Genomic DNA, 14,388 nt, shown 5'->3' on the forward strand with positions numbered 1-14,388 from the left:
TCAGAGGAGTGTACCTCCTTGTAGCAGCTGTCAGTCTCCTCAGAGGAGGGTTATCTCCTTTCAGGCAAAGCAAGATCCGGGGCCACACCTATCCTATCACTCCCTTGTATAAATACCAGGGGTGGGAATTTCGAATAAGATATTTGAATATAACAAGAATAAAAGTTTTGAATACTCGACCTCTAATTACTCATAATAGCGACGGGTCCTTAGACTGTATTAGCAGCAACCATACATAGGGACACATAGATAAATACATCAACAGTAACAGAGAAGAAACATCTAAAGGTATCTAATGTATTCAAAGTAAAAAAATGATTTAAACTAGAAGTAAGAAATAAGAATACACAGCAGAGGGGTTTTAACTATAAAACACAGAACTTTATAAAAGGGACCTTCAAAACTTTCAGCTGCATTGAACACCCTTTGACGACTTGTATAAAACACACAACAGGACAGCTTACTAACAAAGAACAACAAAACGGTGTTGCTCAATAACACCTATGCTATAATAACATAAAAATGAGATGCACTGTACACGTACTTGATTCCATAATATAATAATCATTTTTAAAAAATGGATTCTGGAATCAAGCCACTATATGTAAGAGACCAATAACAGCATAAACAACAAAAGCTTAACACCCAGGTAGTTTGCAGTCAAAATCCAAATTAAAGTTAACCTTTAGAAAAACAACAAAATAAAATAACTTTTTTTTTTTTTTTTTAGCCCAAAATGCATCACATCGCCGACCACTGCTTGTTTCCACAGCGCTCAGTAAAAGATGCAATGCTTGTTTCCACAGCGCTCAGTAAAAGATGCAATGCTTGTTTCCACTGTGCACAGTAAAAGATGCAATGCTTGTTTCCACAGCGCTCAGTAAAAGATGCAATGCTTGTTTCCACTGTGCACAGTAAAAGATGCAATGCTTGTTTCCACTGTGCACAGTAAAAGATGCAATGCTTGTTTCCACAGCGCTCAGTAAAAGATGCAATGCTTGTTTCCACAGCGCTCAGTAAAAGATGCAATGCTTGTTTGTTTTTTTGCCACATTATTTATTTTCTTCTAAAGTAGCAGATGGGTGCTTCCATTTTAGATAATTAAACATTTAACTTGCTTTACAATACAAAATACTTGTGCTGAATCAACCTTTACCCTACCCGGATCAGCCACAGCTGGATTTTAGTTTATCTAACAGGACTCACCCTGGATTTCATCAACCACCTATACAAGGGTATCCCAATTTTACCCCCATAAATAGGTGGCTGCTGCAATCCTTGATCCCTGCTGTGTCAAATCCAGTGATGGCTTATCCAGGCTGGATTTCAAAAAGACTGAACAAAAAGATCTTAAAACACAAGAAAAAATGTGACCAGTGAAAATATCACTAGTGCTTAAGGGAAGTAACTGGATTTTAAAGCCTTGGTTAGAGTTGCTGTTCAAATGGTTAACAATACGCATTGAAAATGAACCAGGAGCATGAAACTGTTTAATCTCATTTCTATAAAAGAAAGAGTGTAATTGTTTGAGAGGTGAGTGGGAATGGGGTGCCAACTTTCTAACAGGGATCAGCTGACCCAGCAAACACGCTGATCTGCAGATTAACCTGATAATCATTTCCTCTAAAAATCAAAATGTGCACTACAAGATTGGTCGGGATATAGCAATGCTCTGCATTGTGGCTAAAAAGAAGGTGCGTTTTTCATTGTGGGCACATTTTCCACTCCACATTAAATGTATCTTGCAGGTCCACAGTGAAAAAAAATCAGGACCCCTGGGCTGGATGGGCAACTTCTTTATTAAAAGGTTAAAAATCTGCATCTGTTGCGTGCTATGTGAGTCAGCAGGATAAGAGCGGGACTGTGTACCCATATTGAAGAGCCAAGCAAAATGACCACAAGGGAAAACAGAAATGTGTTTAATCTGTTTATTTACAAAGGGGTATACAAAAAAACCAAACAGTCCAACAGAGCCAGCTAACAAAAACGTGTCCATGAATAGTTTACAAGGAAACAGGCTGAAACATCAAACAACAAAGTTAAACAAGTTAAAAGTGACATTCCCTTTGGAGCAGTACCAGGGGACTTTTTTCCCCTTGTTTGTTTTGTGAAAGGCGAGGAACTCATTGGTACAGTTAGGCACACAAACGAGAGGTTCTCCTCTTTCTCTGCAAGCAAGAGCGACAGAGCGAGTGAGAGAGTGAGAGAGATCACACCTAAACCCTGACCAGGACACCTCTGTCTGCCATTCAGTCCAGGGCCTCTCTCTAACACAGACTGACAATCTTAACATATGGCATGTTTGTTTTACAATGAGGACTAGTGTCCAATGGGAGCTTGGATTACAACCAGCAGGATTCAAACCCAGACCTCCAGAGGTAAAGGCATAAAAAGTTCAAGATATATGCTACTGTGCCACCCAAGTCTTCCTTGAATATTCTAATAGATTTATACTTTTATATTTACAGCTTTATATTATATTATATATATATATATATATATATATATATATATATATATATATATATATATATATATATATGCAATGTCGTACCAAGATAATTAGAGAGCTACATTTCTGACTGTATAATGTAATGACTGAATGTAAACAGCACTGCACAGTACCTGTACAACATAGACATGTAAATAGCACTGCACAGTACCACAGACACTGTAAATAGCACTGCACAGTACCTGTACAACACTGACATTGTAAATAGCACCGCACAGTACCAAATAAAGACTCATTGTAGGCCTTTACATACTTACAGGACTAGCAATCAAACTTTAAAAATTCACAATATGCTGGACATGAGTGCTGCACCTTCATAATTTCACAATTAAAGGGGCAAAATGTTCTATTAAGTTGATCTAAACAGTAGCAAATCCATAAACTGGGACATTCTAGTCTAGTACCTTGTTAAAACAGTCCTCACATGGAATAGACTGGACTAAAAGAGCCATAAGTACCATGAGTACCACTAGTGCAGGGCTCTTAAACAGGGCTCTGTGTACAACAGTTATGAAGATTAAACATTCAACAGTATATAAAAGTCTCTTTAGTGTCATAAAATGATGTCAAATGCCAGTGTCCTATACTATTATTTTTTCTCTGTTGAAAATGAAAAAGTTCAACTGCACAATGATAGGGGAACCAAAACTAATAAAGGGGATGGTTTAAAAAACTTTAGGCATGCTTTTCAAAGACGTAAATGACTGACATAACCCAGAAATCTGAGTATTACAAAACAAAACAAAAAAATTATATATATATATATATATATATATAAATATATATTCTGTGTATAAGTTAACATGTTAAAACGGCTGGGCTTGTAGCTTTTGTTGCATCAATCTGAATCTGAAACATTTTGTTATCCTTAAAAACAACAGGAGTCTCAAATTCAAATATTTACAAAAGCAAGTGCAGAGGTGTACCCACAATATGATTAATGTACAACCGATGCAGAACTGGGTTGGGCATTTTGTTTTTCATTTGATCCCAACAAAACACAGGTTTCTGCAACGGAGATTGCCGAAACTGGTACGGGTCCAAGTGAGCTCAAATGGGCTGCATTTCATCTTTCCCAATACCTGCTAGAGGCCGGGATGTGTACAATTCTATCTATTTAAAGTAGAGATAGGCATGGCAGACAATCCAGAACATGGTACCCGTTTTGAAAAAATACATTGGTATCTGTATACCCTTTCAGGTAACCCATCAAAGTGTTCTGACTTTCTCTGTTAGCACTGGTTGTGTATCAAGCATGATACAACACTTTATCATTGTCTCTGTACCATATTGTGTTTTCAATTCAGACTCAAAAGCAAAGATTTGTATATTACATATATTACATATTGCTGGACAGATTTCACATTGTGTGTTTGGAACATGGGGTCTAGAAAAAATACTTGGGCATTACAGAAGCAATTCAAAGACCAAAAATAAACCTGATTACCGGAGAGAGGATAAAATTACCACAAAACAAATCTTTTGTTGCACATCTTCTGTGTGAAGCAGCGTGTCTCACCCTCCAGTGTAAGGCCCTGTTGAAAGTACGTCTGTGTTGTGTCTCTTTCTCTGCTCTGTGGTGTTGTGTGCTGTGCCCCCTGGTCTCCCCGCTCACTTTCTCTTGCGGTTGTGGTTCTTGATCTCCTCTAGCTCCTTCTCCATAAGGTGGGACTCTGCCGTTGTTTCCGAGAGCTGAAAGACAAGGCAGGGAGTCAGCTCCACGCCTTGGGAAAACAAGACGACTCGAGGAAAACACTAACCACGCATTCTACCTGCAACCCGAGAGAAAATATCTTACCATACATCTTCAAATTAACACTGCAGTGTTTATTTTAAACTGCCTAAAACAGCTGCAGCATTTATTCAAGGGCAGCGCTTATTGGAAGTTTTACGGTTTTCGAGAACCTTCTACGACTTACATACGGTTGCCAAGGTGCTCGCATAGCGTGAGAAGCATGGAGAAGTAGTCATCCTACGGTTTGTTTTGAAGCTGAACGCTGCTGAGCTCACAGATGAGAAGGGCAATCGACCCACTGCTGGAGATCTTCACAGGGTAAAATGAACATGTGCTTCTTGTTGAATGTGGCGTTTACTCAAGGGCAGGGTCTATTACAAATCTGTAACCGAGTGCAGTGTTTACTCGAGGGCAGTGTTAATTTGAGGATACACAGTATGTCATTTTAGAGTGAGGGATAAAGAACGGTTTATTTTATTATAATAAAAAAATCATCAGGTGCAGCTCTTCTGTAAAATTGTACTTGTATTGTTTACATTTTGAAAGAATGCTGCATCATGAAAAACACATGTTTCTCCCAGTACTTAAACTCGGCTAGGCAGCCAGTGTTTACGTTGGTTTGATCAGAAAAAACAAATGAGCTCAGATTTCAAGAAGTCCTCATAAATAACAGATTTATTTATTTACTTATTTTTTTATGTAGAAGTGTCAGACAAGCTGATAAAAAAATATAATCTGGAATCAACTAAAAATAGATGAAACTTGATGGGCAACAAGATTGTAGGACTGCTATAAAGAGCACTGTTTCAGACACTACATTAACTATGGTACCTAATAACTACTTAATAAGGGCATTGTTTATTTCAGTGAAAGAAACTCGCTATGTATTCCTATAATGTAATTATTACTGTAGGTATGGGTTGCAGGTTTAGATTTATACATGTATGAATGTTAGTTATATACCGAGCATCAAAAGAAACGTATCACTATTATAACACATTTATTTTAGAATAAAATAAGGTATATAAATTATGGACATTGACATAATGTTTTTGGTTTCTTGTTAATCACTCGATCATTCATCCTTGACCATGACACGCTGCTTGAGTGACTATGACTGAAGCATATGCACTTAATCACCTAATTAGTCAGACAGTTGATTGGACACTGGATATGGAGTAATTTCAGCTGTTGAATTGCAAGCTTGAATAAAAGCAATAAAGAAAATCACAGAAAAAAACCAATATGCCACATCTGTCAAGAGAGCAGCACCTTCGTGCAATCAGCATGTTGGAGGCTGGACTAGGGCAGCGTACTGTGGCTCACCATCTTGGGTGCTCACAGCCAGCAATTTCAAACCTGGCGAGACGGTATAGCCAGACACACTGTCAATGACAGGCCACGAACTGGGAGACCAAGAGTCACAACACCTGCCCAAGATCAACAGATCATTTTGCAGCATCTCTGTGATGTCAATTGTTAATCAGCACAATAAAAAGTCACTGCACCTGCTCTAAAACAGAGTTTGTCATTTTTCAATCACATCTAGTGAATTTTATCCAGATATAAGTGATAAGTTTCTTTTGATGTTCAAATATAAGTGATAAGTTTCTTTTGATGCTCAGTATATAGAGGATATGTTTGTATTGTAAGATTGCTTCTATGTTATTTAAAAATGTAATACAAATACAAAAAAAAAAAAAAAAATACAAAAGAATATCCCAAAATCAATCAATGATACAAGATGTGAAAATACTACACCCCTGCTGTTCTCATGAGCTAAAAATAAGACGTCAGAGCCTGAAAAATGTTTATAAATCGTGTTTCAAGCCATTTTTTAAAACCTTTATTTTGTACGGTTGTGTGCTGTTGTAGACATCTGTGATCACTTTAAAGAGTTAAGTTGTTAAGACTATGCTTTAGCAGACACAAAAAGGGTTCTTCGTCTTCGTCAATATCAGACGTAATTAAACAATCTTTAGCAGGCACAAAGAAAGGTTTCTTCGTCAATATCAGACTTAATTAAACAATCAATGTACTGCTGAAGGGAAGATGGATCCCAGTGCTGCATCAATAATTACACCCTGGCTGCTATGGGATGATTGGACCCCTGCTTAACAAGGGCCCCACATTGTTTAAAGGAAAGGTTTTGAGTTCCAGTGTCTCACCATGTCCAGAAGGATGTCAATCTTGAGTCTCAGCAGGTTGTTTTCCTCCTCCAGCTGCACATTTCGCTTCTTCAAGCGCTGGACCTCCTTCTGAGACACACTGCCCCCTGACTCTACAACAAATCATATGGATATATCTGTCAATATACAGTGAAACAAGACACTGAACCTGCTTCTGAGACACACTGCCCCCCGACTCCACAACAAATCATATGGATATATCTGTCAATGCACAGTGAAACAAGACACTGAACCTGCTTCTGAGACACACTGCCTCCCGACTACAACAAATCATATGGATATATCTGTCAATGCACACAGTGAAACAAGACACTGAACCTCTGTCTACAGCTGAGGGAACGCAAAGCCACTTTTTCAGGAACAGTGGCTTGAAACCTTGTTCCAGAACAGGAGAGCTAGTTTGAGGTTGCTCTTTCAAACACCATCTCCCCTGGTGTGCCATGCAGTGGCCTTAAACCTAGTCTCCTGAAACCAAGTTCCAAGCCACAAAGTGGCTTTGTGTTCCTTCAGCTTAACTCACACTAGGCTATAATGACAAAATTAAAAAAGAAGGAACAAGGACCAGGGGTCACAAATGGAGATTAGATAAAGGGGCATTCAGAACAGAAAATAGGAGGCACTTTTTACACAGAGAATTGTGAGGGTCTAGGACCAACTCCCCAGTAATGTTGTTGAAGCTGACACCCTGGGATCCTTCAAGAAGCTGCTTGATGAGATTCTGGGATCAATAAGCTACTAACAACCAAACGAGCAAGATGGGCAGAATGGCCTCCTCTTGTTTGTAACCTTTCTTATGTTCTTAAATATTTACCGCTGTGCTAAGTTAACACAGTTTTTTTCTTTTTTTAAAAGAAAAAAAAATAAACATTGATGTTACTAAGCTTCAAATAAACAATTAAAATAAAACTTCATTTAGACCTCACCAAAGCATCATAGTTACATATTAAATGCTTTGTGAATACGTTCCACTGACTCCTACACAGGGTATAAGCATCTGCACAGTCCCAAGTAGAGGGAGAAAACAACGCAGTGTATATGTTGCAGGTTCTTTGCTGTGTTTGTTTATAGTACTTTAATGCAGACATACATTTTAATACAACTCAACAGAATACATGTTGTTTCATCCTGGTTGCTAATCACTTCCCAGGGATGGAGATAGGACTCCCATTGCATGGCAGTTTGATCCATTCCTTGTTTTACTAGGAGCTTCATAAGACACACCTGAGCTTACACTCTACCTGTACCTATACACCTGGGCTAATCAAGCTCACAGTAAAACCTGGAATGGGTGAAACTGCTATGCAATAGAGGTCTTACTTCCACCCTGACTTCCATGCTGTAGGTCAGACTTACTTCAAAAGATCCAACAGGAATGAGAACATGTAACCCAAAGAGCAGTTTTAATACCATAAAGCAACAGTTTTTGAAAAGTCTCCACATCCTGAAAAAGCACAGCATCAATATATCTACAGCACACCAGTAGGGAGGGTGTGACGGGGCACGGCCGCCACTGTATTATTTGTGTATTGTTATGAATTAAATTGATTGTTCCGTGGTTATTTAAAGGTACTGGGTTGTGTTTGTTATTGTTTGGCAGCGTGGAAAGGGGTTGGCAGTGTGTGTGGTCCAGTGGTTAAAGTCCAGGGCTCGTAACCAGAAGGTCATCGATTCAAATCCCACCTCCTCCACTGACTGACTCACTGTGTGACCCTGAGCAAGTCACTTAACCTCCTTGTGCTCCACCCTGCGGATGAGATGTTAAATCAATGTCCTATTGTAAGTGACTCTGCATATAATGCACAGTTCACAGCCTACCTCTGTAAAGCGCTTTGTGATGGTGGTCCACTATGAAAGGCGCTATATAAAAATAAATATATTAGTATTATTAAATCACCATCCCTTTAAAACACGTGCATAATGTGGACATCTCCAAATGAATGAAGTAATTACTAATTTAGAGATGGTCCTGTATTAAAAAAGAGTGATTACTAATTTAGAGATGGTCATGTATATGAAAGAGTAACTACTAATTTAGAGATGGTCATTTATATAAGAGTAATTATATAAAGTGAGGAGAGGGTTGAAGGGAGAAAGAACAGGAGAGAGAGCGAAGGAGAAGAAATTAAAGGTAAACAATTGCTACTTGTACCGGAAGGACCAGCACGATACTTGTTTGGTTATATGTTTATATATTTGTTTTGACCATCACCTTTTGTTTTGTGTGTTTTTGTTTATTATTTGTTTATTGTTTATTATTTAAAGTGCATTTGATTTAATAATGTGGTGACTCCCCCCAGAGTTCTTGTGTGTGGCCTGCATTTCCTGGTCTGTGACGTCACCCACCCAGCCATCCTGCCACAGAGGGCCAGTGCGATATCAATGCTAATGGTTCCATATTCACGTCAACAAACCAAAAAGCATCACTGTTGTCTTCATAAGGATTAGTTCACCCATTTCCTTTTGGTGTGAAGGCAAACATTAGCCTAGCCTGAGGGTGCTCTTGTTACTGTATTTAAGCCTGGTGTGAAAACAGAAACATGACCCTTCTGTTCAATACTCTGACATCCAGAACCTGTCCTCACCTGCAAGCCACTGGCCATCTTCAAACCTGAGGCTCTGCCCCCCGATATTCATCATAGGAGAGCCATATTCCAGCCCGATCTCCATCTCCCGAGTGGAGCGGTCCAGCTGAGACAGAGAGAGAGAGCAAAATACACAATCTTTTAATATCCTCATGCGCGGCAACAACTATAGCACTTTCTTTACATTACATACAATGTATCTAAATAGTCACAGCAACACATGTGTTCAGGAGCCTGTGTAGTGCTAGGTCAAAATAAAATGAATTTAAAGCACAGTTCAGGAGCTGCTCTCCAGGTCTAGTGAACTAGCGCCATCTAGTGATTTGAGACTTTTCAAACAAGTGTCCTTTAGTTTAGCTGGAACCAGTGTGAAGTAACAAACACACTTTGATTGATCTTGCCTACATTATGTCTATAGCAGGCGACAAGAACTGAAGAGCAGCTCCTTACCTTCTGTCAAAGATTTACTGTATGCAGGTTACAGAGAGATTCTATTCTCTGGTATTATAAATGCACTGTATAGAGGTTACACAGAGATACTGATCTCTGGTATTATAGATTCAATGTATGCAGGTTACACAGAGATAATGATCTCTGATATTATAAATACACTGTATAGAGGTTACACAGAGATACTGATCTCTGGTATTATAGACTCACTGTATGCAGGTTACACAGAGATAATGATCTCTGATATTATAAATGCACTGTATAGAGGTTACACAGAGATACTGATCTCTGGTATTCTAGACACACTGTATGCAGGTTACAGAGATGCTATTCTCTGGTATTGTAAACTCACTGTGAAAAAAGAAACAAGGACCAGGGGTCACAGGTGGAGATTAGATAGAGGGACATTCAGATCAGAAAACAGGAGGCACTTTTTTACACAGAGAATCATGGGAATCTGGAACCAACTCCCCAGTAATGTTGTTGAAGCTGACACCCTGGGATCCTTCAAGAAGCTGCTTGATGAGATTCTGGGATCAATAAGCTACTACAACCAAACAAGCAAGATGGGCAGAATGGCCTCCTCTCATTTGTAAACTTTCTTATGTATGCAGGTTACACAGAGATGCTGATCTCTGGTATTACAGACTCACTGTATGCAGGTTACACAGAGATGCTGATCTCTGGTATTGTAGACTCACTGTATGCAGGTTACACAGAGATGCTGATCTCTGGTATAATAGACTCACTGTATGCAGGTTACACAGAGATGCTGATCTCTGGTATAATAGACTCACTGTATGCAGGTTACACAGAGATGCTGATCTCTGGTATTATAGACTCACTGTATGCAGGTTACACAGAGATGCTGATCTCTGGTATTATAGACTCACTGTATGCAGGTTACACAGAGATGCTGATCTCTGGTATTATAGACTCACTGTATGCAGGTTACACAGAGATGCTGATCTCTGGTATAATAGACTCACTGTATGCAGGTTACACAGAGATGCTGATCTCTGGTATTATAGACTCACTGTATGCAGGTTACACATAGATGCTGATCTCTGGTATTATAGACTCACTGTATGCAGGTTACACAGAGATGCTGATCTCTGGTATAATAGACTCACTGTATGCAGGTTACACAGAGATGCTGATCTCTGGTATTATAGACTCACTGTATGCAGGTTACACAGAGATGCTGATCTCTGGTATTACAGACTCACTGTATGCAGGTTACACAGAGATGCTGATCTCTGGTATTATAGACTCACTGTATGCAGGTTACACAGAGATGCTGATCTCTGGTATTATAGACTCACTGTATGCAGGTTACACAGAGATGCTGATCTCTGGTATTACAGACTCACTGTATGCAGGTTACACAGAGATAATGATCTCTGGTATTATAGACTCACTGTATGCAGGTTGGACAGAGACGCTGATTTCCGTGGTGGGGTCTTCTTGGGGCTAAACACATTCCCAAACAGAGGCATGCTGAGTTCTTTCCTTTTATCTAGTTGTACCGACAGAGTTTCCTATGTGAGAAAAAACAAACACAATAGTAAAGTGAATAATAATCCATCAGCTGGTTTCAAGACCTCTTAAAATTCTTTGACTGACCACTGGTTCGCAATTTAGCTGTGAAATGTATGACAGAGTTAATGGTGTGATGTGTGGAATCAACGGCTAAACATCAAATAACATAGGAGTTGTGTAGCCCTATGATAAGTATTTCAAAAGGTTCTTTACTGCAGTGTGTATGAGTTTTCACAACCACTACTATGACCTGCCATATCTCAGACACTATCTATTAGGAGCATGAGGACATTTTTGCTAAATGTTGGTTGATTTGACATGTGCTGATCAAGATCTGTGAAAGCAGCCATGAAAATGTTACAAGAATTCAGATTTTCATAAAGTAAAAAAAAAAGAAAATTGAGATGCACGAATCTAAAGAGAGCGTTTCAAACACTGTGTGTGTCTTGGTAGACACCGGTGTTCACTTTAAAGAGTGTATGGACCACTGCTTAGGCAAGAGTACACCTTAAAAAATGCTTCTTGTCAACATCAGCAGAAGGACAAGATGAAATAAATAATCCAGCGTCTGCATTTCTGAAGAGAAGGCTGTTCTGTCAAAATCTGTATCTTCTACAGAATCTTTTTTTTTTCTTCTACAAAACCCTTCTGCCTTGCCAAGTCAGTGGCCACATGTAGTCAATAACTTGCCCCAAGGTGGGTCACTAGCACTCTGAAATCAAGACATCATTGATTAGTAAGGCTGTATTATTCTTTGAAAAAAGCACAGCCCTAGTTATGTTTGACTCATAATAAAACCTAGCATGGCTCTAGCTGCTATGCAGTGGGGGATTTATGCCCCTGAATACAGCTGAAAAGCAGTTTGACAATATATACTTTCTAAATAGCTTAAAAGACTGTCAAGCTAAACTACCCTTCATTTATTGTGAATGGGACATGCAGGGACATGACCCCCTTAGGCAGGCACACAGGTTGGCTGTGGAATGGAATAATAATACATGACAATATACATTTCAATAATTCAATTGCTGATTTTTTTCTTGTTCAGTAAAGCCTAACCTACTACTAAACATGTTCGAAACTAAACTAAAAGATGATGTCTCCCCCCCCCCCCCCCCCCCCATGGAAATCAGTTTCCCCTGCCAATAATGTACTGCGTTTCGTCTGGAAAATAATCGGGCGAGTATATAAACCCTCACTAGTGGTCACTTCGGGATTCGTCCAAAACAAACCTTGGCGAAAGTGCTAAAAGTGCCACACCGCCTGATTGCATGTAGTACGAATAAGCAGGGGAAACTGATTTCCATGGGGCACTGAATTCTACGTAACACCGGCACTGCCATTTTCAAAAGTTACTCCCTAACAATTAAATACAAATGGTTTGACTCGTAATCTTCCACATTGTAAATAAACTAAGTAGAACTACCAAATCTACACACCTGGTCGTGCTATACGTTTAGCATAGCGTAATAAACAGTTTTTTGTGTTTTGAAAAATGCACACAAACATTCTAATAGATTTTAAAAAAATCTAAAGAATATTATTTAAGAAAAAAACAACAAAAACAAAATTAACATTCTGACTTACCCAAACACAGCTCCAACAACACAACCAACTGATTCTGCAGTACCGCGCATGCGTGAGGATAAACGGGTTTGGATTCACAAACACTTAGGGTGACCGTAAGATCAAAGCATTACAAAATTACACAGAACAAAGTAAGGCTGTCATTTAAACGTTAACTTTATACTCTATATACAGAGTTTAAAATATAACCACGTATAAAACGTTATACTAGTGGTATATATGTCAGTAGTTTTGCTGTGAAAAAATGCTTTCAACCCTCTGTTGACAGGATGGAGTGGTCCAGGGTCGCTATAGAGATGGCGTCACTCACCACGTTCCTTATTGAATCACTCGAAAAGAACAGTTTACGGATTTTTGTTTCTATTATCTAATAATTATTATTCATTGTTACTGCACGTTGTTTTTAATTATAATATTATAATATATATATTTATAAATGCTGGAATGGTTTGTTCCGTTTCAAGAGTGACGCCGTTTCTGTGGTAACACATCGACGCTTTGTCCATAGCTGAACGCATGCGTGCCCCCACGTTTTTGTTTTATTTTGTAGAAGCAGAGTACAGAAAGACTAATGGAAAGTATTTCGTATAACACCATGCAATGTAGATGACGTTGTAGTCTTTATGTGTGAAACGCAGAATCAGATTAATGTGATTTGGTTATTATTGTATATTTATAATGTACACGTTGCACGCATTATTTAACTGTTTGCAGCAATTAATTTCTTTTTTTTTGCCACATTCGGATTTTGTCTATGTTTATGGAATTCTATGTAGACCCACTTGTTCAATTTTGGTTTTTTTAAGGTAGTTTGTCCTACTTTGCATCAATTTATAATGTGAGCCCCATCTTTAAATAACTTCAGACTTCAGTATGTGTTTAGCATTGAGATGCAATGAATATAAACAATGATATTGTTTAACCTATTAAGTGCCATTGTCCTCATTTCAGGACAGGCTAGTTTGTCATTTTTTGGAGCATTTTAACCTGCCAGCTACCTGTTATTTAAATCTTCTCTTTAACTATATTGTTATGATAATTTTGTTAACTTCAAAGTAATTACATGAATGCAGCTTGCGTTTAGATTTTTTTTTTCAACCTCAGTAAATAGGATTGGATACACATTACATTCACCCTGGAGCTCCACTAACCTCAGTACATAGGATTGGATACACACTGCATTCCACTAACCTCAGTACATGGGATTGGATACACACTGCATTCACCCTGGAGCTCCACTAACCTCAGTACATAGGATTGGATACACACTGCATTCACCCTGGAGCTCCACTAACCCCAGTACATAGGATTGGATACACACTGCATTCCACTAACCTCAGTACATAGGATTGGATACACACTGCATTCCACTAACCTCAGTACATGGGATTGGATACACACTGCATTCACCCTGGAGCTCCACTAACCTCAGTACATATAATTGGATACACACTGCATTCACCCTGGAGCTCCACTAACCTCAGTACATATAATTGGATACACACTGCATTCACCCTGGAGCTCCACTAACCTCAGTACATATAATTGGATACACACTGCATTCACCCTGGAGCTCCACTAACCTCAGTACATATAATTGGATACACACTGCATTCACCCTGGAGCTCCACTAACCTCAGTACATAGGATTGGATACACACTGCATTCCACTAACCTCAGTACATGGGATTGGATACACACTGCATTCACCCTGGAGCTCCACTAACCTCAGTACATAGGATTGGATACACACTGCATTCCACTAACCTCAGTACATGGGATTGGATACAC

General features: G+C 38.9%; 1 protein-coding gene across 1 annotated transcript; it reads right to left on the minus strand.

Moving 5' to 3' along the window:
- Positions 1–1,914: 1,914 nt before the first annotated feature.
- Positions 1,915–12,754, minus strand: LOC131723161 (protein chibby homolog 1-like). Its single transcript, XM_059016621.1, has 5 exons — positions 12,598–12,754; positions 10,890–11,009; positions 9,019–9,124; positions 6,416–6,528; positions 1,915–4,204 (listed from the first exon to the last, which is right to left on the minus strand). The coding sequence occupies exons 2-5, from the start codon at positions 10,965–10,967 to the stop codon at positions 4,124–4,126; spliced, it is 378 nt and encodes a 125-aa protein (XP_058872604.1). The 5' UTR covers positions 10,968–11,009; positions 12,598–12,754; the 3' UTR covers positions 1,915–4,123.
- Positions 12,755–14,388: the final 1,634 nt, after the last annotated feature.

Source organism: Acipenser ruthenus, chromosome 53, assembly GCF_902713425.1.
Source record: "Acipenser ruthenus chromosome 53, fAciRut3.2 maternal haplotype, whole genome shotgun sequence".
NCBI lineage: Eukaryota > Metazoa > Chordata > Actinopteri > Acipenseriformes > Acipenseridae > Acipenser > Acipenser ruthenus.